Genomic DNA, 21,278 nt, shown 5'->3' on the forward strand with positions numbered 1-21,278 from the left:
GTGGCGACGCTGCGGCAGCAGCGCCGGATGAAGCAGGCAGTACAGTTCATCCACAAGGACTCCGCGGACCTGCTGCCCCTGGACGGCCTCAAGAAGCTGGGCTCGTCCAAGGACACGGTGAGCCTCCGCGGCCGCGCCCCCTGGGGATCCCCGCGCGCGGCAGCCGGTCACCTGCGTCTCCCCGGGCCCGCCCACACGCTTTCACTGAGTCACCAGCCCCGGCTCAGGCCTGGCGCCCGCCGCTGTCCACTAGCTCGCGGTTGCTCGGTCACCGACTGCTCCATCCGGCATCCTCGGGCTTCAGTTCTGTCCGCATTCAGTCGTAGCTTTTCTGTCTCGCCTTCCTTGCGCTCAGCTCCCTCCCTTCGTATTTCTCTCCTCTGGGTCGCGGACACCTCGTCCGACCGCATCTTGCCCTCGGGTTGCTCTCCCTTCCCCTACACAGAATTGGATTGCTTGGGGGGCATACACCTAGCAATGGGAACAGCTCCCCCTGCTTCGCAGGCCCCTTGGTGGGTCCCGTGATCTCACCCCAGGCGGAACCCTAATGAGCCTAAGAAGAAGGATGGGAGCAAGGGCGCGGTCACCATATCCAGATGAGTTTTGCTGAACTCATTTCCCTCTAGCAAGAGCTACTCCTCTGCTTGATTTTGGTCTTACCTACTTACCTTTGATTTTCCATTCTGAGGGGAAAGAGAAAGAGTAGAATGTGGAGGTTTCCTGAATCCCAAATGTTTCATCATTCTCCCCTCTTTCTCCACCCTTACTCCTTCCCCCCTTCCCCAACACCCCCCACCACCACCAAAGAATGGATAGAGTGATAGAGTGTGGAAACCGGGATACTCCATGTCACTGACCAGCTAACGTGTGGAGCTAGAGCTGGGACTGAGAAGGCTTTCTAACAGGGTGAAGCTTTCAGGAGAAAGTGGTGGTCTGGGCCAAACACCTGGTGTCCTCTATCTGCCGGGAAGAGAATGGACGAGCATGTGACCCTTAGCCTTCAGTCACTATAGTGGCGCTGGGCTAAATTTATGTCTGGCTTTGTAGCTTTATCTGGAAATTTTGTGTGTAGTTTACTTGCTTTCTTGATTTTCACATTACTCATCAGTTTACTCATCTGGACAGTAATTTATGAAGTATTAATTGTTTAAATGAAGTAGGTACTCTGCAGAATTTTCCCAGTACTCTTTTGAGCCTTTGGATGTTTCATTTGGCGGGAGCAGGGGATGATAGTCTGGTTCGCTTAAATTGCCGTGTCCAGTCTCCCTATGTCTGTGGAGGTCAGAGCTTCTGAATTTACTTTCACTTCTTTCTTTTAAAACTCTAATGACCATGCAGACTCCAATAGCAGATTTACCATCCCCCACTGTGGTAATCATTTTAGTTATTTGTTTGCAGGGAATTTCTACCCAGTTATCATGCTCTGTTTTTAAAAAAACATTCTTCTTGCACAAACACAAGATGATCAGTCTGATTCATGCTAACTCACAGTGGTGAGAGAAATGTATTGTTGGAAATCTCTCACTCTTCTTCCACTTTAAAGCAGTTTAGATTCATGTAGCAAACCAGGTCCAAGTCTTCTAACCTTCAGGCCAAAATGAAACCTTGAAGTTCCAAAAATCAAAGAGGGAATTACTAGGAGGAGAAGTGAAATGTGGAATGTTTTCTTTTTTCATGCTGAATGTAATTGGCACTTGCTTTTCCTGGTCTGTCAAAGATTTCTCTGGCCCCCAGGAATTTTCTCTATTTTTTGCCTAGCATTCTTTATAGTACTTTATCCTATGTAAGAAGAATTCTCTTTGCTTTTCTGATTCCAATCTGTCTCAAGTCACACAGGAGCTGATAGCATAAAGAATAAGCAATAATAGGCTAGAAGGAAGAAGCATCCTTAGGAAGCGCAGGTTATCCACATAGATGTGACACATAGAAACTGACTGTGAGACTCTGAACCATGGTTTACACTTTCTGAACCCTCTCTCGCCCATTGCCACAGAGTCAGTATATCTTTCTCACTGTTCTAATGTACAAAAGATTGAACAAAAGAGCTAGAGAAGGTCATAGAAGCCAAAACAGGCTGAGGTAGGAGAGCTGTGAGTACTGGGGCTAGGGGTGAGGGGCTGGGGGCATATTTAAGATCTCTTGGAACTGATGTTGCTGCCTCAGTACAGTTTTAAAAATAACCTTGTAAGTATTCTCTTGACACTTTATGGATACTTCTGGGAGTATAGACTGATACTGATTCAATTTTCTTTCACTGAAGTAAAACATGAAGGATGCCAAAACTCATGGACTATTTTGACAGAATTGTTCTTGAGTCAGGATCTGGTGCAAACTGAAGTAGATTATTTTTACACAATCAATAGAAATGAGACAAGAAAAGAAGAAGAAATGGCACCAAAAAGAGGTGGGGGAAAGACAAATTTGTTTTAATTGATGCTGGGATTTGTGCCAGTGAGAAGACTGGATTGTTTTTCTTATCGTTAGAATTATACTGCTGGGTTTTCTGAATTGTCTATTTTTTCTGTAACCATGCTGTTACAGAAACCATGCTGTTTTTGTAACTTTCATTGTTTAACTCCAGCCTGCCAATTCTTTTTTTTTTTAATTGGCAGAGTGCACCCATAGGCTATCAAAGGTGGCCTTGTTCTCTTGTCTCCAGGGAAGCACTTTTGCCCTATTCTTGCTTTTTTGTAGTCACCTATAACAAGTCTGCTGTGGAAATTAATCTTATTTATTATGTTTGGCTCTCTTACATTGCTTATCCTTCTAACTTGTGCTATTTTTTTTCTCTATTAGGTTAGGAACTAAAATCATAAATATAAGTGAGTAATATTTTATCTGATTTATTACTTTTAAAAAACTTGATGAAGTTGGAGAAACAAATCTCCACTCTTAGAATTTTGTCTGTTGTATTTTTTTTGTTTGTTTTAGCTACCAGATTCATAAATGTTCTTTTTATCAAGCTAAGGCCTTTTAAATATGAAAAGCAGTTATGTCATGGGAAATATACTTTATCATATTTCCCTTTATTATTTAATAGTGTTACTGACAATCAAGCCATTTCCTTACTCGCTCAGCACTAGAGTTTTATTTTCCTATCTATGATTTAACCTTATAGCAATTGTTTTAACAAAACCCACTAGAATAAAAGCCAGAGGAAGGATAGTGAAACATGGCAGAGCCAACTGACCATGAAATAACTAGCACTATACTCTGACTATCTGATATACCTGATCAGAATCTCTGTTAATTAGAACAGCCCAGAATGGTACCTTGTGGCATCCAAAATGCCATAAGACATCCATAATGACACGGGTTTTGGACCAGGGAACTTTAGAGCCTTAGAAGAATATCATGGAATAGCAATATAACACCAGAATGTGTTACAAACAAAGATTTCCAGATCTGTAATTACATCCTAACAGACTTTATTTGGATATTTGCTATGGCCAGGACAAAGTGTTAGGTGCTGGGATTACAAAGATGAAGAAAGAGAAGTTTCTCACTACAGGCAGTTTAGGTTGGGAGAGAAACAGTGCAGATTAATTAACTTATTTTGAAGATGCTTATTGAAGTCTTATTACATGTCAGCCAACAGTTTAGGCATTGAAAATATAATAGTGAACCAAAATGTAGTTTTTGCCCTCATGGATTTGTGTTCTTATGGGGAGAGAAAGTAGAAAATAAAAACAAGTAAAATACATAATATATCAGGTAGTAAGCAGTGGCTTTGAAGAAAATAAACCAGAATAAAAGCAATGTGTAGTGTTCAGAGTGGGATGGAGTGGAGCTTTTCTATTTTATATAGGGTGGTCAGGAAATGTCATTTGGTAAGATCACATTTTAAGAGCTATGAAGAAAATTAGGGAGTAAAATATCTTGGGGGTAAATATGTTAGGAAGAAGAAATAGCAAGTGCTAAGGGGTAAGGTGTTATTATGCTTGATATGAATGAAAACCAGCAAGACTTATGGCCTTGTCAGTGTACTGGAAGGATGAAACCAGATCAGACAATGTATTGATCTTTGGTTTTAATCTGATATAAGAAGTCAGTGGAAGATTGTGCAAAAGGATGACATGACATGATTTATTTTATAAAACAATTATGAAACTACCATTTGGAAATTAAGCTGTTAAAGGAAAAGAAGTAGATTAGGAGCTATTCTACAGTAATCCGAGTCAAAAATAGCAGTGACTTAGAGCACTTTGATAGTGATAGGGACAGGAAAAAATAAGATTCTGGAATATGTCGAATTGACAGATTTTGTTGATGGATTAAATTAAGGGACTGAAACAAAGGTAGTTAAAGATGACCTTAAGGTTTTTTTATCTAGAAGTCAGAAGAATAAAGATGTCATTTTCTGAAATGTACAAGATAACAGGAGGAGCAGGTTGGGAGTAGGGAAGAAGAATCAGGAGTTTGGTTTTTGAGTAAGTTAAGTTTGAGATGTCTATTTGTTATTGAAGTATAGACACTGAATAGACCATAAGAGGATAAGTAACACCACCAGAAGCATTTATTTTTTTGCCAAGGATATAACAGTCAATAAGCACAAGGGAAATTCAGTGGAAGAAGTAATTAATTAGTCTGTCCTGGTGTGATGATAATGATGAATACCAGCATCTGGTTACAGCATCATCATTTCCTGGTGAGTGAGAAGACTATGAGATAGTCTGGAGAGAATGCTGCCTCTAAGAGTATGACATACAAAACCCCAAAGTAAGAACTTTATAAGATATTTAGTCTAATTCACTGCACATGTGTGAATCGTTTCTAACAAAAAATCATCCTTCCATAAGTAGCTAAGAAACAGCTATCTCAGGGGGCCTTCCTTGTGGTGCAAGGGTTAAGTCTCAGTACAATGAAGCTGTCCTCAGTCACTGCAGCACTAGTTTGATCCTAGCCAGGGAGCTGACCCACTCTCCTGTCTCACTGGCTATTACCCTCAGCAGTGTATTTCAGTCAGTCCACCTGTTCTGCTCCCCGCTTTGTCTCTGGTGAATCTTCTCACACACCCTCTTCCCTATACCTTTGGCCTACACCCCAACTCTTGTGTGCCTAAGTAAATTAAAAAAAAAAAAAGAAAGAAAAGAAAGAAAGAAATTGACCATCTCACGTCAATCCACAAGTCAGGTAATAATCAGGAATAAAGCTGTTGTTATCTTGGAAATAACATGTCTGTTGGGTCATAAGGCAGAGACAGAACACAGAAGACCTGGGGTAATGAATTGTGACAGCTGTCTTAGGTAGATTCTCTTATATTTGTGAGCAATTGCAAACCCAGGGACCATCTATGTTCCCATGGGTGTAGAATGGGTCACATGTTGTATAGTCAGTTAGTTAGCAAAGGCCCTTTTAGATTTTCAAGGCCACAGATAAAGATATGGGAGTTAGTCAGAAGTCCATTGTTAGCTACAAACTATGTGTGAAGACTAAAATAGAGTAGAATTATTATATACCCACTTAGGACAAAAATTAAATGGTAATCAGCTTCAATTTTAGTCTCAGTGTAAGAATTTGATGTACAAATACATATATATGCTTACTAGCATTTGACTACTTGCTCTCAATCTAACAGTGGTAGGTGCTTCATACTGACCATCTCACTGAGTCTTTATACAAACACTACTCGTTACTTACTAACCTGAACTCACTCAGTCTGACTCCATTGCATATGCTTTCAAACACTATTCTAAGTCAGAACTGGGCAAACTTTTTCTGCAAAGGACCAGATAGTAAGTATTTTTAGTTTGCAGACCATGAAAGTCTTTGTCTCAACGATTCAAATCTCCTGTTGTAATGCTAAAGCAGCTCTAGACAGTAAATGAGTGGGGCTGATTGTGTTCCAGTTAAGCTTTATTTCTAAAACAAGCAGCAGATTGGAATTTGACTTTTTTTTTTTTTTTTTGGTGTGTATTTACTGTGTATTTTCCAGTGATATCCATTCTGTGGAGCACAGAAGTCCATTAGTTTGATTCTGTTTGGGTTCAGTGCAGCATAGATTAAGGAACTGAGAAGGAGACTTTAGAAGTACTTTTTCAAATCATGAATCTGTAGCATACTGCAATATAATCCTTTCCTCTCACCTCACTTCCCACTCTACAGCCTGGTTAGAAAGATACTGGATGCCAGGTTGAGAAATCTCAGCTATTTCCACCCAGAATAGAACACAACCCAGAGTACCTATTTCCTTCAGAAGTTTCTAATGATGATGGAGGTAGCACATTAAAGCTAACCTTATATGGGTTTAGATGCATAATTCCTGATTAGGGTTTAGCAGTCATATTTCATGAACAGCAAAGAACCAAGGAATGATTCGGTTAGTAACAGTCTTGGGCTGAAGTATGCTTCAGAATCTATGTCAGAAGGCTGACTTGAGAATTATATCCAAAAGGCCACTAGAGTACCTGCAGTACTTATCTAGTTAATAATTACTACTGTGTATTTCAAAGGATACCAAGGAAACAATGGAAGCCTTTGAAAAGTCAATACATGAGTAAACTTAAAAAAACAAACTACTTAAGAAAATTTGAAAGGCACAGCTAAGTAGTGGGAATGCATGTAGAACAAACTAATGTACAAGTATTGAAGGAATCCTAAAGGAAAGAGCTAGTTGGTGTTAATCTAGAAAGTCTTTTAGAAGAAGTAAAGGATAGATACTTAAACATTTGATACTACATTAAGAACTGGGAATAAACTTGTGATCAAGATATAAGTTCTTGTCCCAGATGATGTAGAGCCCTATAAACTATAATAAAACATTTGAATTCTGTTTAGAAACAGTGGGAAGCCATTGCAGGGTCTTTGAGTAAGGGTATATATTATTTGACATATTTTTAAAAGTTCACTCTGACTGCTATGTAGAGAGTGATTTGGAGAAGAGTGAAAGAAAAGGCAGAGACACTTTAGGAAGCTTTTGTAGCACAGATAAGAAGGTGGTAACTTGGATTACACTGAAGGTGGTAAAGTACTAGACTGATTCCAGATATGTTACAGAAGCAGCAGCAACAAAACTGGGATAGAATGTTAGGGAAAGAAAAGATTCAAGAATGGGTGGGTATATGGTGATTCCATTTTACCAAGTTGGTAGGAATGGACTAACAATTTTAGAGTAACCAGAATGTTAAAACTGAGCAGATACTTGGAACTCAGGCCTCTTTTACTACTAATGAAGAAAAAGAAAAGAGACTTAGAGAAAAGTAATGCTTAAAGAGGCTAGTGATTTCACCAAGGTAGTGTATGACAAGTGATAATTTTGCTGAAAGGAGAAAGCTTTCATGAAGGAATAAAGAAAACATTGAAGAGGGTGAACAGTAGTAGTAGATGAACGATGTTAAGTAACTTAAAGATTTTATGTGTGATAACAGACAAGAGAGCCATTGTAGGGGAAGGAGATCATGAATTAATGCTTTGGGAGATTGCTTGAATTTAGCAATAACAGTAGAAATGAAGTGTTGAAGAGACAGACTTTCATTCTCCAAGATAGGGAATAGGTGAAAAGTGCAAGTTTTGTGTGAAAGATCAGTAGGATAAGTTTAGCTTGAGACTGGCCATGGAATATTTAAGTGGAGAAATTCTAAGAGGCTGTTGTATCTATGGGTCTAAAACATAGAAGTTAGAAACTATGTGATAGATCACAGGTACTATGGTGATAGGAAAACTATGGGGACTCTTGTGGGGAGAAGTCAAATACTGTACAAAAATTAACAATGATGTAAGAAAATAATTGATTAAAAATAAACACAAGTGAGGTCTGGACATGAGATAGTCATTATTATAAAGGTAGCAATTTCATCCAAGCAGTATATTTAAGAAACAAAGCAAACAACTAAATGAAAGTAAACAACAACAAAAATAAGGTAGTAGTTTATGCAATTGAAGCAGATAAGATTGCCCTGAAAGAATAGGTAGGCTGAAAATATCAAAGAATAATGAGGACTATATTTAAGAAGTGATCAGAGACAAAGGAACCAGTAAATGAGACAGATGTGGAATAGACATTAAGATGACTTTAGAAGCCAGTAGAGGGGTGTCAAAGAAAATGAAATGTTGAGTTTCTTCAGCATTATTTCTAATGGCAGACATGTAGAAACAACCTAAAAATTCCTTTGGTCATTAAATAGTGAAATTGAGATATGTTTGAACCACAGACTAAAATGTCTGCAGACGAATTACTGAAGAAAATAGAGCAAATGTCAGCAAATAGATGCCGATATGGTTATAGGGTTACCTGACATTAATACCTGCCTAATTACATTTAGTTTTGAATGTACAGACAGGTAGCTAAATCATCATCCATTTTCAACCCTTGTCTATATGCCTGATTCCTCTATGAAGATTAGAGACACTAACTTCTTTCCCAACCCTTCAGTAACTAGGTGTAGCCATGTGAATTCTGACCAAGGTTATAGCTAAAAGACTCCTTCGGCAACATCTGGGACAGCTTTTGGTTTCCTGGTAAAAGGAGTCAGTGGCACATAATACCTTCCTCCGTGAATGTATAACCAAGAAGGGTTATGCAAATAGAATTACAGAGGCAGTAGCCTGAAATTATTACAATGCTGAATTATTATAATTACCAGTAGGTGCCTACCTTGAGACTTTTGTTATGTAATAAAAATAAGCCACCATAACTTGACTTTTCTTGTGACTGAATAGGTGCCTAATATATGAGGTTTTTAAATTTAAAATTAACTAAATAAAAATTTATTTTATCTAGAAATATATATATATATATATATTTAGAATCAAAACTAAATTGATTTTGTGTTTACTTAGAAATATGATGACACTCAGTGGAAGGCTTCCTTGGTGGTCAGTGAGCTGTGAAAAGGACTTTTCCTCTATAGGCTTTAAAACATAGTCAAAGTTCTGAGTATGCATGCTCAGTCACATGCAGTGTTGTAAACCATTGTTACTTCAATTAAAAAAAAAGAAATATGGTGATACTGCTATTTCTTGATTTATTGGTTTTACCATTATCTATTGATTTTCTTCTGTAAATATAGAGGTTTAATGCTCTTATACCTCCCTGTAATTATGTTCCCTGTATTAAATAGCTCTTTTGGATCAAATCAGCATTTACTACTTATATTATTATAATTATGTTCATATTATTCATAGTTGAGTCAAGTAATTTACTATAATTGTGTTTCCTTTCTCATATAAATATGAATTTTAAAATAATAATAATTTATTTGTCTTTTCTTTAATTCTCCTTGTAAAATTTAAGTCTCCTCCAAGTACCTTAAAACTGTAGATGTGGCCCTCCCTGGAGGCACAGCAGGGTTGTAGTGCAGCACTGTGCAGCTGGCTACAGCTACCTCAGTGCGAGTTTAATCCCCAGCCCCCAAGGTGAGCCACATGGCACAGCAGACCTCACCTGACCACCCACTGCTCCCCTCAGCAGTGTACTTCATTGATCTGCTCCCCAGGCTGTCTCTGGTGAATTCTCTCCCCGCCCCCACCCCTCCTCTGGCCTGTACCCCAGTTCTGTATGCATAAATATATACATTTTTAAATAAAAAAAGAAATCCATATCTCATTAAAAAATACCAAAACTGTAGACATAGTTAGTCTATTCTTTTCCTCCTTGCAGACATTCTTCCTGGTGTTCCCCTGGCCTCCCATTTCATTTTGGACTGGTTGCTCTCAGGGGCTGCTACTTAAACTCGAGACTTGCTCTCTATCACTATTCTCAGAATTTCTCTTGCCTCTTTTTTCTATTGGGTCTTTATTCCTTGAATCTTACATTTTTTCTTTTTTGCTAATTTCCCTTGCCTTGTTAGAATATATATTTGGTAGCTTCTTGAAGATCCCTGGGAAATTACTTCTGAGTCTAAGTAGATAGGTTGGCTAGATTTTCAAGCTATATACTGTCACATTTTTTTAAAGATTTGTTTATTTTTATGCACACAAAACTGGCGTACAGGCCATAGGTGCAGGGGTGGTGAGAGGATTCATCAGAGGCAGAGTAGGGAGTAGAACAGGCCGACTGATGAAGTACACTGCTGAGGGGAGCAGCAGGCAGGTCAGGAGAGGTCTGCCGTGCCATGTGGATCACCTCTGGGGCAAGGATCGCACTCATGCTGAAGTGGCTTTGGCTTCTTAGTGCTGTGCTTTAATCTGCTGTGCCACCAGGGAGGACCCTACTGTCACATTTTTTAAAAGGATCATTCCGTTGCCTTTCAACTTCTATTCTACCATCGAGTCATCAGGCTTGTGTCATATTGGTTCCTGATTTTGTATTTGGGTCATCCTTTTCCTTTCAGAAGAGTTTAGAATCTTTGAAAATCCATAATACTTGTAAAAATTCATAGTGATATGAAATCTTGGTGTAGATCTTTATACCTTCATTATGCAAGGCTTCATATGGGTCCTTTCAAGCTTTAAATTCCTATCTTTCAGTTCTGATTAGTATGGCCCTCCACCCTCACCCTTAACTTTTGCTTGTTTGTTTTTCCCCTCATATTTTATACAAGGAGGATCTATTGATTTTTAAACCTTTAACTTTTTAATAAATCCAATAGTACATACCTTATAAATCTAGTCACACTATCAACCAACCAGAATCTTTTGACTTATAATAGGAGCAAAATTTTGGCACTTTACTTAGTTGTTTTGGTCAAATGAGAGTCTTTTTTAGGTTTCATATTAATCCATTTCCAGCCCTAACTGTGTCCTCCAACAATAGAGGTGCTAATACTGATAACTCCTCAACTTTTCCAGGGTTTTAGCTTGAGTAGAAAAACTGCGTTTGCAGCTAGATCCTGAAGTAGATGATAATTCAAACATAATAACTTATTTTTTCTTAAGTAACACAACTAATGGAAAGGTCAACAAGATAGCCTTCTTCCATATAGTCATTTAAGGTCCCATACTGATAGTGGCTCTTCTGTCCCCAAGGATCATTTCCATTCTAGCCAGCCATTCTTATGACTGAATGGAGGAGTGAGCACGGGAGATTTTTATTAGCCTTGCTTAGAAGTGGTGTATGCCACTTCTATTTACCTTCTGTTTACTCAAACTCATTTTGGCTATTCCTAGTGACTAGGAAGGCTGGGAAACATAACCTGGGTATCTGCCCAGAAAGAAGACGACAGTATGATTTTTTTTTTAAAGATTTATTTATTTATTCATATGGAACTGGAGTACAGGCCAGAGATGTGAAGGGTGAGAGGATTCACCAGAGACAGAGAGAGGAGCAGAACAGGCAGATCTACGAAGTACACTGCTGAGGGGAGCAGCGGGCGGGTCAGGAGAGGTCTGCCGCGCCATGTGGTCACCTCCGGGACAGGCGGGAATCGAACTCATGTGGAAGTGGCTTTAGCTTCTCAGTGCTGTGCTTTAACCCGCTGCGTCACCAGGGAGGGCCAGACAGTATGAATTTTGAAGAACTAGCAACCTCTGTCACTATTGTTCTATGAAGTGGAATTTGTGTAAAGCACTTAGCTTTCTCTCTAGTCTGGGTAAATTACCACTTTTCTGTCTGCTTCCACATTTCAAAATTTTGTCATGTCTCTTTTTTCTTGTTTCTTTTATTGTTCTTTTTGTGACTTATTTTTCTATCATTTTAGCAACATTTTTTGGTTGGAGCAGAAGTGGATGTATAGTTATACAGTCATTATTGATTTTATAGTGATCTCAGTGAAGAAAATAAAGTGATTTTTGGCTTTTTGTTTTACTTTAAAGATCATTTAAGACAAGGATGGGTGATGTAGAAGCATGAAGAGACAAACAATGATGTAGAATTGTGAAAACAGGGTCTAAGGTTTGTGGAGGCATTTTCTCCCAATATATGTGAACACTGGATATGTTTTTTAGCCTCTGGAGTAAAGGCCCAGTAGAAAGGAAGGAAATTTCAGGAAAGAGATTACTTCAAGGAAAATTATTTCAGAGATTTATTTGTTTCATGTGTTAGTGATTATTAGACTGCCTTACAAAATTAAGAGTAACCAGGTAAAGAAGTGTACAGCAAGACTAGTGTAGAAGGCAAGCTCCATACTTTAGTTTAGGGGGACTTTGATTAGATGGCATTTGAAGCCCCTTCTAGTCTTTAGTTTTTAAATTCAACTTAACTGACTTTGTCCTGCTAAGCATGGACTTGACAGAAACAACACATTGCTTTAGTTTGACTTAAGCTAAGAATCCAGTCTTACTAGTGAGAGAAATAAGAATGAAGATTTTGTTTCCTTTGAGGAACAAAGCATTCTCCTAGTGTAACATCAGGAAATCTGACAGAGCTAATACTTCCTATAGCTCTTTATCAAGTTAAGAAGCTCTCATTTTCTTTTAAGTGCTTTTCTCTCTCTCCTTTTCCCAAAGATACTAATTTAGAATCTGCTATGCCAAGAATCAGTGTATTTTGGGAATCTACTTCTTCGCCTCCCCAGGGTTACAGTGAGTCATGACTCTGACTCCATTCTTCCTCAGAAATCCAAAAGATGATAGATAATGAAGACCTCCAGTTCTACTCACTTCCCTGGGGAGGTTCTAGGCTCTGGGCTTCTAAAAGTGACCCTCTTCCCCTAGAATTGGCGCACTGTCTGGTATGTGTCACATAGAAACTTAGACTCTGTCTTTTGAGGGATTGATTGTGAAGGTAATTGTAAACTAGCAGTAAGACACAGATAGAAATTTCTAAGGTCAAATTACTTTTCAAGAGATGACTTTTAACTTCTGGAGGTTGTTTTAGGGTAGACACAATAGAGGATGGATATATCCGTCTTAGGAACTCTCCTAAGCACTATCAAAGAGTGCTTACATTCATGTTCATTATTCTGCTTCCTGACATTAGATATCCTGGCACAGATATAACATCTAATTAAGTCCCTTGTTTTTCGGTCAGACTCTGTCCATTTTGTACTCCCACTTTTTGACACATTGAAGAGAGGAGAATTGGATGACAAGCATATGGCATGAAGAGCCTTATGTTCCTTGAAGTCCAGAGGATGTTAGTAAGAATGATTTCTGTGGGTTCTACCACATGCCAAAGCATGTCTCCTGAGAAAGTTACTCAGTAATTATGAACTGTCTTTCCACCTATCTCCCCTCCCCATGGATGATTCAACCAACAGGAGATTCAAGCCATTAAGGCATATATAAACTGGGCCTAAAAGATAATAATGTAAGGAAGTAAAACATGAAATAATAGTAGGCAGAGCTCTGACAACCAATGCTAGATACATTTTGTCAGTCTGTGAGAATGCACTGCTCTTTCTATAAGTCACTTGGGAAGATAGACATATTTCATATAGACTAAGGCTACTTTTCTTCTGAAATGCTCTTGTAATGGGAAAGGTTGGAGGGGCAAAAGGGGAAAGGCCTATAAACCCAGGTAGTGCAAATCACAAGAGTCCCTCAGTTCTCTTTAGCCCCCAAGAATATTCATTAGCTCTCTCCATATTTTCCAGAGTTCCACATTACTTTCTTATTCATTCAGGGTGACCTACTACAAATTGGATTGTAGAGTCTACTCTGACAATATCAGGGAAGTTCCCACTTGAAAGAAGAATAAATAAGAAGCAAAAATAGAGCTCAGTATTGCAAAGTTCATTCATGTTTTCTGTTAACACCTATGGACAATAGGAGAAGGAGAAAATGACCTGTCTCAGAAAAGTCTGTTTTCTATTTTTCAAGCAACCTCATAACATTCTACAGAGGCGCCTAATGGAAACCAACCTGTCTAAGCTCCGAAGCAGCCGTGTCCCTTGGGCCTCTAAGACCAACAAGCTCAATCAGGCTAAGTTTGAGGGGCTAAAGAAGTCTGAGGAGGATGACATGATTTTGGTTTCTTGCCAGGTAATATTCTGAGTACAGATTTTCCAGAGTTTTCTGTCCAGTAGGATTTTGGACCCTTTATGTTCTTGATGGTGGGAGTCCTGTCCTCTAAACTGACAGATTGTGGGTCTTACCTTGGAATTCATTGATGACCTTTAATTTCATGCAAAACTTGAGGAGCATACAGTATTTTGTATGTATGTGCATCTTCATGGGGGTAAAGACCAAAAACTTTCATCAGATTTGCAGTGGGATCCCTCTCTCTTTCTTCTCCTCACATACACATGCATACATACATACATACACAGTATATAGAATGAAACATCCAAAGTCCTTTGGGATACTTTCTTAGCTCTAGATTAAACAAAAAAAGAACCCCTCAAAGGAGATTCAGCAGTGGATAAAAATGGAACACTGTCAACCCTTGTGAGAATGCGCTCCAACCTTACCTTTCATATAACATCTACTGCTTGCTCCCAGGCTCTCCCTTCCCTCTTGTTTCTCTGGCTCCTGTTGAACAATGTGTTTCCTCTTCATAGTGTGCTGGAAAGGATGTGAAGGCCTTGGTTGACACAGGCTGTCAGTATAATCTCATCTCTTCAGCCTGTGTGGAAAGACTGGGGTAAGTAGCCACTTGTGGCTACGTTAGATGTTAATGCAGTTTGTCTAAATATATTTTGAACTTAGAGGTGGGAGAGGGTCTCCATAGAGGCCCCAAAAGAAGTTTGAAGAGCTCAGATATCAGCCAGAATCAGTCCTTAGTGGAGAGGTGAAGTGATGGGTTCTTGGACAACTGGAACAAATCAGTGAGGCAGGAAAGCTTCAGGCTTTCTAATAACTTCCACCTACTTAGTTTTGAGCAAAGACCTCTAGACTGAAATAAGAGACTGTGAAACCCTTGTGTATACTACCCTGATTCTGATGTGCGTACTGCTTAGGCAACAAATTAGAAGGATCTGTCCTGTTGGGACACCTAGACAAATAAAAGCAAGAATGTGGTTGATCTTAGCTTACTCAGGGTCTTTCTGGATGCCATACTATCTGTTCTAAGAAACATTAGTTAGAACTTGGAATAGGGTTGCAATTACTACTGGCTGGAACCATCATTAAGATGGTTAGCTAATGGTTTCTTCCCTACTTCTGGAGAACAGGTAAAATCAGATCTTACTGCTGGCCCTGCTGGAGATTGGCTATGAGATGGACACACTGTGTTTAATGAATGTCTCAACTCTCCAACAGCTGGAGTGAGCCATTTTGTATCTTTTCTCCTTTTCACTCAATCTTTGTTTCTTTATTCCTTTTTTTTCCCTCCAAAGTACCAGATGCATTCTGAGGAACAGTCCAGAGAAATTATCCCAATATCCTTTTCTACTTCTCTGGCCCTAAGTTCAACAAATTATTCCCCAGTCCAAATCTCTGTATTTAAACAATCACAGAGGACAGATGTAATGGCCTATTTCAAGCTACTTTCAAGGCTTCCATACGCTTAGGTAGGGCTTGCACAGAACTTGATTTGTATAATCAGTGATTTCTGCTAAATGACCTATTCCTTCTCATTTCTACCCTGTCCTCACCCCTCACCACCACTGTTACTCTAAGTGGTGACTCTAAGTGGTACAGAAAGACCACTGTGTTTCTAAGGTTTTGTACATTGTTATTTAAGATGGTGGGGGAGTCCAGGACACATGTGTTCTTGAAGGAAGATTCATAAGCTTTTTTATGTGGTAAAGAGATGAGATACAGTGCAACGTGAAGGTTCCAGAAAGACTAATAATGTCCTGCTGCATAATTAGGCAGCAGACTGCCATGATTCCAGAGGAATTAATAACCATCTGTAAAACTGCCATTATTTTTCTTGTGGATGGTCTATAAAACCAAAAGAGAGGAAATGGAATAAAGCAGAAGTATTGGCACAGAAAGTACATAATTAAGTATTTATCCACCAACCCATAATAGCTCCGGTGCTAGCTGCTCCAGTCAGTTTATATAACTGTGTAAAACCTTAGTGCTGTTCCTTTCTTTCCTCTCCTGCACAGAATAAATTAATTAGGGCATTCTCCATGATATTTTTTATTGATTTCAGTATCAACACACTTATAAATAAGTACCTGCCTCCATTAACCGTATAGCTGAAGAAAAACTGGTAAGGAAGACTTAAATAGAAAAGATAAGGAGAACATTAGATATTAAACAAAATATGTTCCCAAAATTAAGATTAACCTGCTCTCTCTGAGATGTTACCCACAGATGGATAAAAGGCCATGTTAACTAAGCTGTCTTGCACGTGGACAGAACACAGTCTAGGCCTAGGGTTCTCTGAGTATGTATATCAATTGGCTTTCACCAATGCAGGTAGTCATATCTATTTTTAAGAACAACAGCTGAATCTTTAAGTATTTTTTTTAAATCTCCTGCATGTTTAGAACTAGGTGCTAAACTCAAAAGTATAGGTTGTTAGCACTATACTTTAATCCCAGAAAACTGAAGAAATTCCAGTGGTGGTCAGAAGGCAGGCATTGCTGTATACCATAAGAAACCTCTGCAAGAGGATTACAGTATCTTTCTTTCTGGTGCAGACTCAAGGAGCATGTCAAATCTCACAAGCATGAAGGAGAGAAGCTTTCTCTACCCCGGCATCTGAAAGTAGTGGGCCAGATTGAACACCTAGTGATAACACTGGGATCCCTCCGCCTGGACTGCCCAGTAGCTGTGGTTGGTGAGTAGAACTGTAGACTGGCCTATCTATAAATCCTTTTCCTGGGTCTCCCTGGTGGCACAGGGGTTAGAGACACAACACTATCAAACTATCATCACAGCCACTGAAACATGAATTTGATCCCCAGCCAGGGAGCTAATCCACATGGCACAACAGACCTCTCCTATCTCCTCCACTGCTCCCCTCAGCAGTGTATTTTGGTAGATCTGCCTGTTCTGCTCTCCACTGTGTTTCTGGTGAATCCTCTCACCTCCTGCCTCTCTGGCCTACACCCCAGCTCTAGTATGCATAAATAAATACATCTTTAAAAAATAATAAATAAAGCTTTTCCTTACTTCCACCAAACCTTCATAAGATCTCATGACTGTAAATTTTTATTTCTTCAGATCCCAGATTTGTACTTTTCTGTGAAATATAGACTGTGTCCCAATTTGTGTCCTCTAAAATATCAGGTGAACCCTAAGCTACATTTAGAACATGTTGAGAATCACTCAGAAAAAAATGAATGGGTAACTCGCATTAAGAAAAATTTTCAAGGTGCAAGAACACGAGTATTGTTTGTATGTAGGTAAAAATGGCTACTGAGAGCTTTTCATGAGCTAAAGGTAGATAACAAGGTCTTCTTACTCCTTTGTTATCAATCCTTTGATAGTTTTCTACTTTCTCCTATATTTTCCCTTATATACTCTTAAGTTCCTGATTTCTGTTTAAAAAGTCATGAGTTTGAATTTTGGCTCTCTTTCCTTTTAATTGTAATGTATAACTTAATAGATGCTGAACAGATTTTGGTTGGATGAATGGATAGATTGTAAAATGAAACCTAATGGCGATAGCCTTATTTCTAAACCAGCATGAAATGGTTGAATCTTTATTCCTTTTTTTTAATTAGAGGACAATGAGAAAAACTTGTCACTTGGACTTCAGACTCTTCGATCACTGAAGGTAGGATTGACTCTACTTTCCCTTGATTCTTTCTATTCCTTCTTACATGGAGACCCCATCATGGTTTTATTCACAGTAACCAATTTGTTAACCACTTTGAACCCTTTGTTTCAGTGCATCATAAACTTGGATAAGCACCGGCTGATAATGGGAAAAACGGACAAAGAAGAAATTCCTTTTGTGGAGACAGTTTTCTCAAGTGAAGCCAAGTGAGTGCCAAAAAACATCAGGTTAAGTCAAGTCCATTTGTTCTAAGCTGGATTTGGGGGTAATCACACAGAATATGGGGTTGTGTTTTGCCTTTGGCCTTTAATCCCTATCCCACAGAACTAGCTACACTTCAGAATGAGCAGCAAAATGGCGGGAGAAATGAGTAGCTTTTAACTAAATTTGTACTTATCTTTAGCTTAATATCTTTGAATTTGGTATCATTACTTCTATTTCTTTCTCATTTCAGCACTTCAGAAGCATAATTACAGCCTGCAGCATATCTGCACGTATGCACACACAACAGGCTGACTGAGAAAACTGGGTTTAAACCAAATGTAGTAGCACCTTGCTGTGGACCAGGTCTTTCCCTCTACTAGAAGCTCTAGGGCTCTTTCCCACCCAGACCTTTAGTCTGTGCTTGGAGATCTTGTCTGGTTATAGCCATTGTTTTTTACTTCTGTGATCACTTAATATATAGACCTTTTTGACACTGTCAGGTCTCACTTGTGTCCTATTTCTCTGCTTCTTTCAGAAATTTGCTTTTGTCAGGTATAGAGCCTGTTCTATTTCAGGTTCTATTTCCCCACACATACACTTACTTCTTTTCCAATAGCTGAAATGTATAATCAACAGGAGCCTTTTACCTCCTTTTAGTTATTTCAAAAAGGTTTCTTAAACCTTTTTGTTGGCATGTCAGGTAAGGATACCTATAAAGGAATCACTCCTTCATTTTGGTTATGGAAGTGCTTAGAGTAGTCAGAAAAATAGTCAAGTATGGGTATCCCTTTAGAGATTCCCAAGTTTCCCTTTGGCTCATAGCTGTAGTTCCTGGAATATTTAATGGATCCCACTTTGAACCTCACCATGTTTTACCAACAGTCTCATCTAATGTCCAGCTACTGTCCCTACCAGTTTTTAGCTCCAAGTTCCTTAAAGACTAGGAACGTGTTGAACAACTAAGCAGCCATACTGTAGCCAGTTATCACTGGGTTGTCCCCAGACTGCCTTCTCAGCTTCTGTAGTGGAAGTGGGATGCAAAACCACAGCACAGCCACAGTAGAGGAGGCCACATTTGAATCTCAGCAGAGGTGAGCCAGGGGCTACAAGCCCTCAGCACTCCCTCTAACCCAAGCCCATTCTCTTACCCGTGGTGGTCTGCACCTTTCCTCTGAGGTCCCCTCACATTCCTCCCTTACCTATGATGCCACCATTTTGGCCCATTTCTTATTCTAGGACCCAACTGAAATACTTCACTTCTTCTTCCTTCTCTAATTGAATGTTCTGTTCAGCCTTAACTGTTGGCCATGATAGGCATGATGGAACTCCATGACCTAGTTTGTCCTTATTTGGATTCACTGTATACCAGGTGAAATTCTTCGGTAAGATATGACTTACTCTGGCCCTTTGAGTTCAGAATTATATGCATCAGGGGAATGATAAGATGGTCTTTGAGTGATCTTTCCGGCTGCTGAGAATCAATAAATGATTTTCTCCTTTGGGAATAGAAGCAATTGGGGTGATCTAAGCTTAAAGTATCATAATCTTACTCAGTGCAGTGAATCATTTGAATTCACTAATCAAATAATTGTTCTCATAAAGAGCACTGGGTCTTCTCAGGGACTGGCAAGGTAAGCAGATAAGGTCAGTTCTTCCCAGGATTCTAGAATATTCTCTATGCATAGCACATCTTGCTGAGGGTGTAGGGAGACTGTCTAACCAGTTTACAGTTCTGAAGACAGGTCATAGCGAGAAGTAACCTATAGAACTGGCAACCCTTGTATTACATATCTGATAGCTATCTGAAATACAGGTAGTTTGAAAAATACTGTTTTTGTCATTTAGTATTTCAATGCCTGATTCATTTGAGAAACAAATGTTTTCCAACTTTTCTATGTCCTTGCCCTGCACAGACCTTACCTGGTAAGATTTCTTTATTCTTTAGCTCAAAGTGTCTATAGAATTGGTTTCTTGGTGTGTCAGCTGTCCTAACTTTTGTGTAATAGAACTATTTTCCAGGCTGGGGACATGGAGGAGATGAACTGGATTCTTTCCTCCTTCTGTTGCCAGGCCTCTGCATTGGCACTTTATCTGCTCAATGTTTCTGGCTGTGTTGGGTTTAATTGTGAGACTTGTATAATAATAAAGTGAAATCTTCCCCTCTGTGTGCTTGTCTTACAAAGTCTTTGTATCAGGGCCCCGGGAAAATGGGGAAGCCCAGGCACAGCCTAATTGCATCAATATTTCTCGTATTGGATTTTCTGAACACAAAGCTTTGTGGTCTTCATTTCTTTCATTATTATGTCCCTTCAGCTCCCTCTTGCTGTCCTTAGGAAAATTAGTGACACTTGCTGAGCTAGATTTTATAATCTACAAAACAGAAATGACAATAGTACCGGCTCAAATGAGATAACTCAAAGCGTCAGCATATGGTAGGCCCTCAAAGCTTTAACTTTACATAAGGATAATCTTTTTTAGTGGGTCAGTCAACAAACAGTGTGTGAGAAAATACATACTTCTTCAAGAGGAAATTCAGTTCAGACAAATAAGTGAGTTTATTTGGGAAGGGACAAATGAACTTTAGTGTGTAGTTGAAAGTTCTACCTTAATGATACCAAGCTGGCATTTTACAGATGATAGAAACTGCTGATATTTTAAATATTTAAACAATGTGCTTAAGCAGTCAACAAGAGACATTCTTTAACAATGGGAATAGTTATTGCAATCTAGAATTATGGTTCCACTACTCAGATGGTACTACTGTTCTATCTCAGAAGACTGACTTATTTTTGTCTGTTTACTACAAATATAGAAAATGTGAAAAGACTTAACCTGTCTTACCTGTCTATATGTCCTGGGATCAAAGAATTTTGGCATTAGCAATTACGCTGTAGGTATCCTTATCTAAACCTACACCAAACTTGATTCTAAAGCAAATGAGCAGCAGAATCAAAATGACTCTATTACTTGCCATTCATAATCATCTTCAGAGAATGAAACCAACAAAACTAAGATATAACAGAGTTTAAAATGTATTCTGACTTTCACATTTAAAGAATCTATTGTACTTGCATGTTGGAGGACTTAGACTCACAAAACTTCATGAAAAATAATATTGGTGCTTCAAATGAACACAATTCTATATGTAGAAATATTAAGGGCAAGTATTAAGGGCTTGGTATGTAGGAGATGCCATTTGTAAAACAGGGACATGAATACGGTTTGAGAAAGGGGCAATGGTAATGCAATCGTTGTCTTCAGAGGTATCAATGTGGAAAGTGTTCTTTCTGGTACTAAAAGGCAAGCATTTTCAGTAGGGGAAGGTACAGAAAGGTATATTGTGACTTAGTTGGAAAGAATAATCTAACATAGCAAGGGACTATGTAAATTTCTACAAACAAGGTAGTATTGGTCACAATTTTGCAGAAGAAAAAAGTTTAAAGCTCAGATTGTATCAGGATACAACTATTTGGATTAAATAGACTTTTAAAATAAATTTATTTCCTAGCAATTTTATGAATGAGATTTATGCATTTGGTATTTGTTTGTATACGGATATCTTCAGAGTCATTTATATGAATGAATAAATGTATCAAGTACAGTTTCCTGTTGACTGATGGCCATCACTACAACA

The 21,278-nt window shown here is 38.8% G+C and overlaps 1 protein-coding gene across 1 annotated transcript; it reads left to right on the plus strand.

Moving 5' to 3' along the window:
• Window positions 1–6: 6 nt before the first annotated feature.
• NRIP3 (nuclear receptor interacting protein 3) lies at window positions 7–19,809 on the plus strand. The gene is made up of 7 exons (XM_004683062.2): window positions 7–117; window positions 13,639–13,800; window positions 14,319–14,401; window positions 16,356–16,495; window positions 17,385–17,437; window positions 17,552–17,646; window positions 17,895–19,809. The coding sequence occupies exons 1-7, from the start codon at window positions 28–30 to the stop codon at window positions 17,908–17,910; spliced, it is 639 nt and encodes a 212-aa protein (XP_004683119.1). The 5' UTR covers window positions 7–27; the 3' UTR covers window positions 17,911–19,809.
• The last annotated feature ends 1,469 nt before the right edge of the window (window positions 19,810–21,278 follow it).

The sequence above is a fragment of the Condylura cristata genome, unplaced genomic scaffold (assembly GCF_000260355.1).
Source record: "Condylura cristata isolate star-nosed mole 26May11 unplaced genomic scaffold, ConCri1.0 scaffold00015, whole genome shotgun sequence".
NCBI classification, from domain to species: domain Eukaryota; kingdom Metazoa; phylum Chordata; class Mammalia; order Eulipotyphla; family Talpidae; genus Condylura; species Condylura cristata.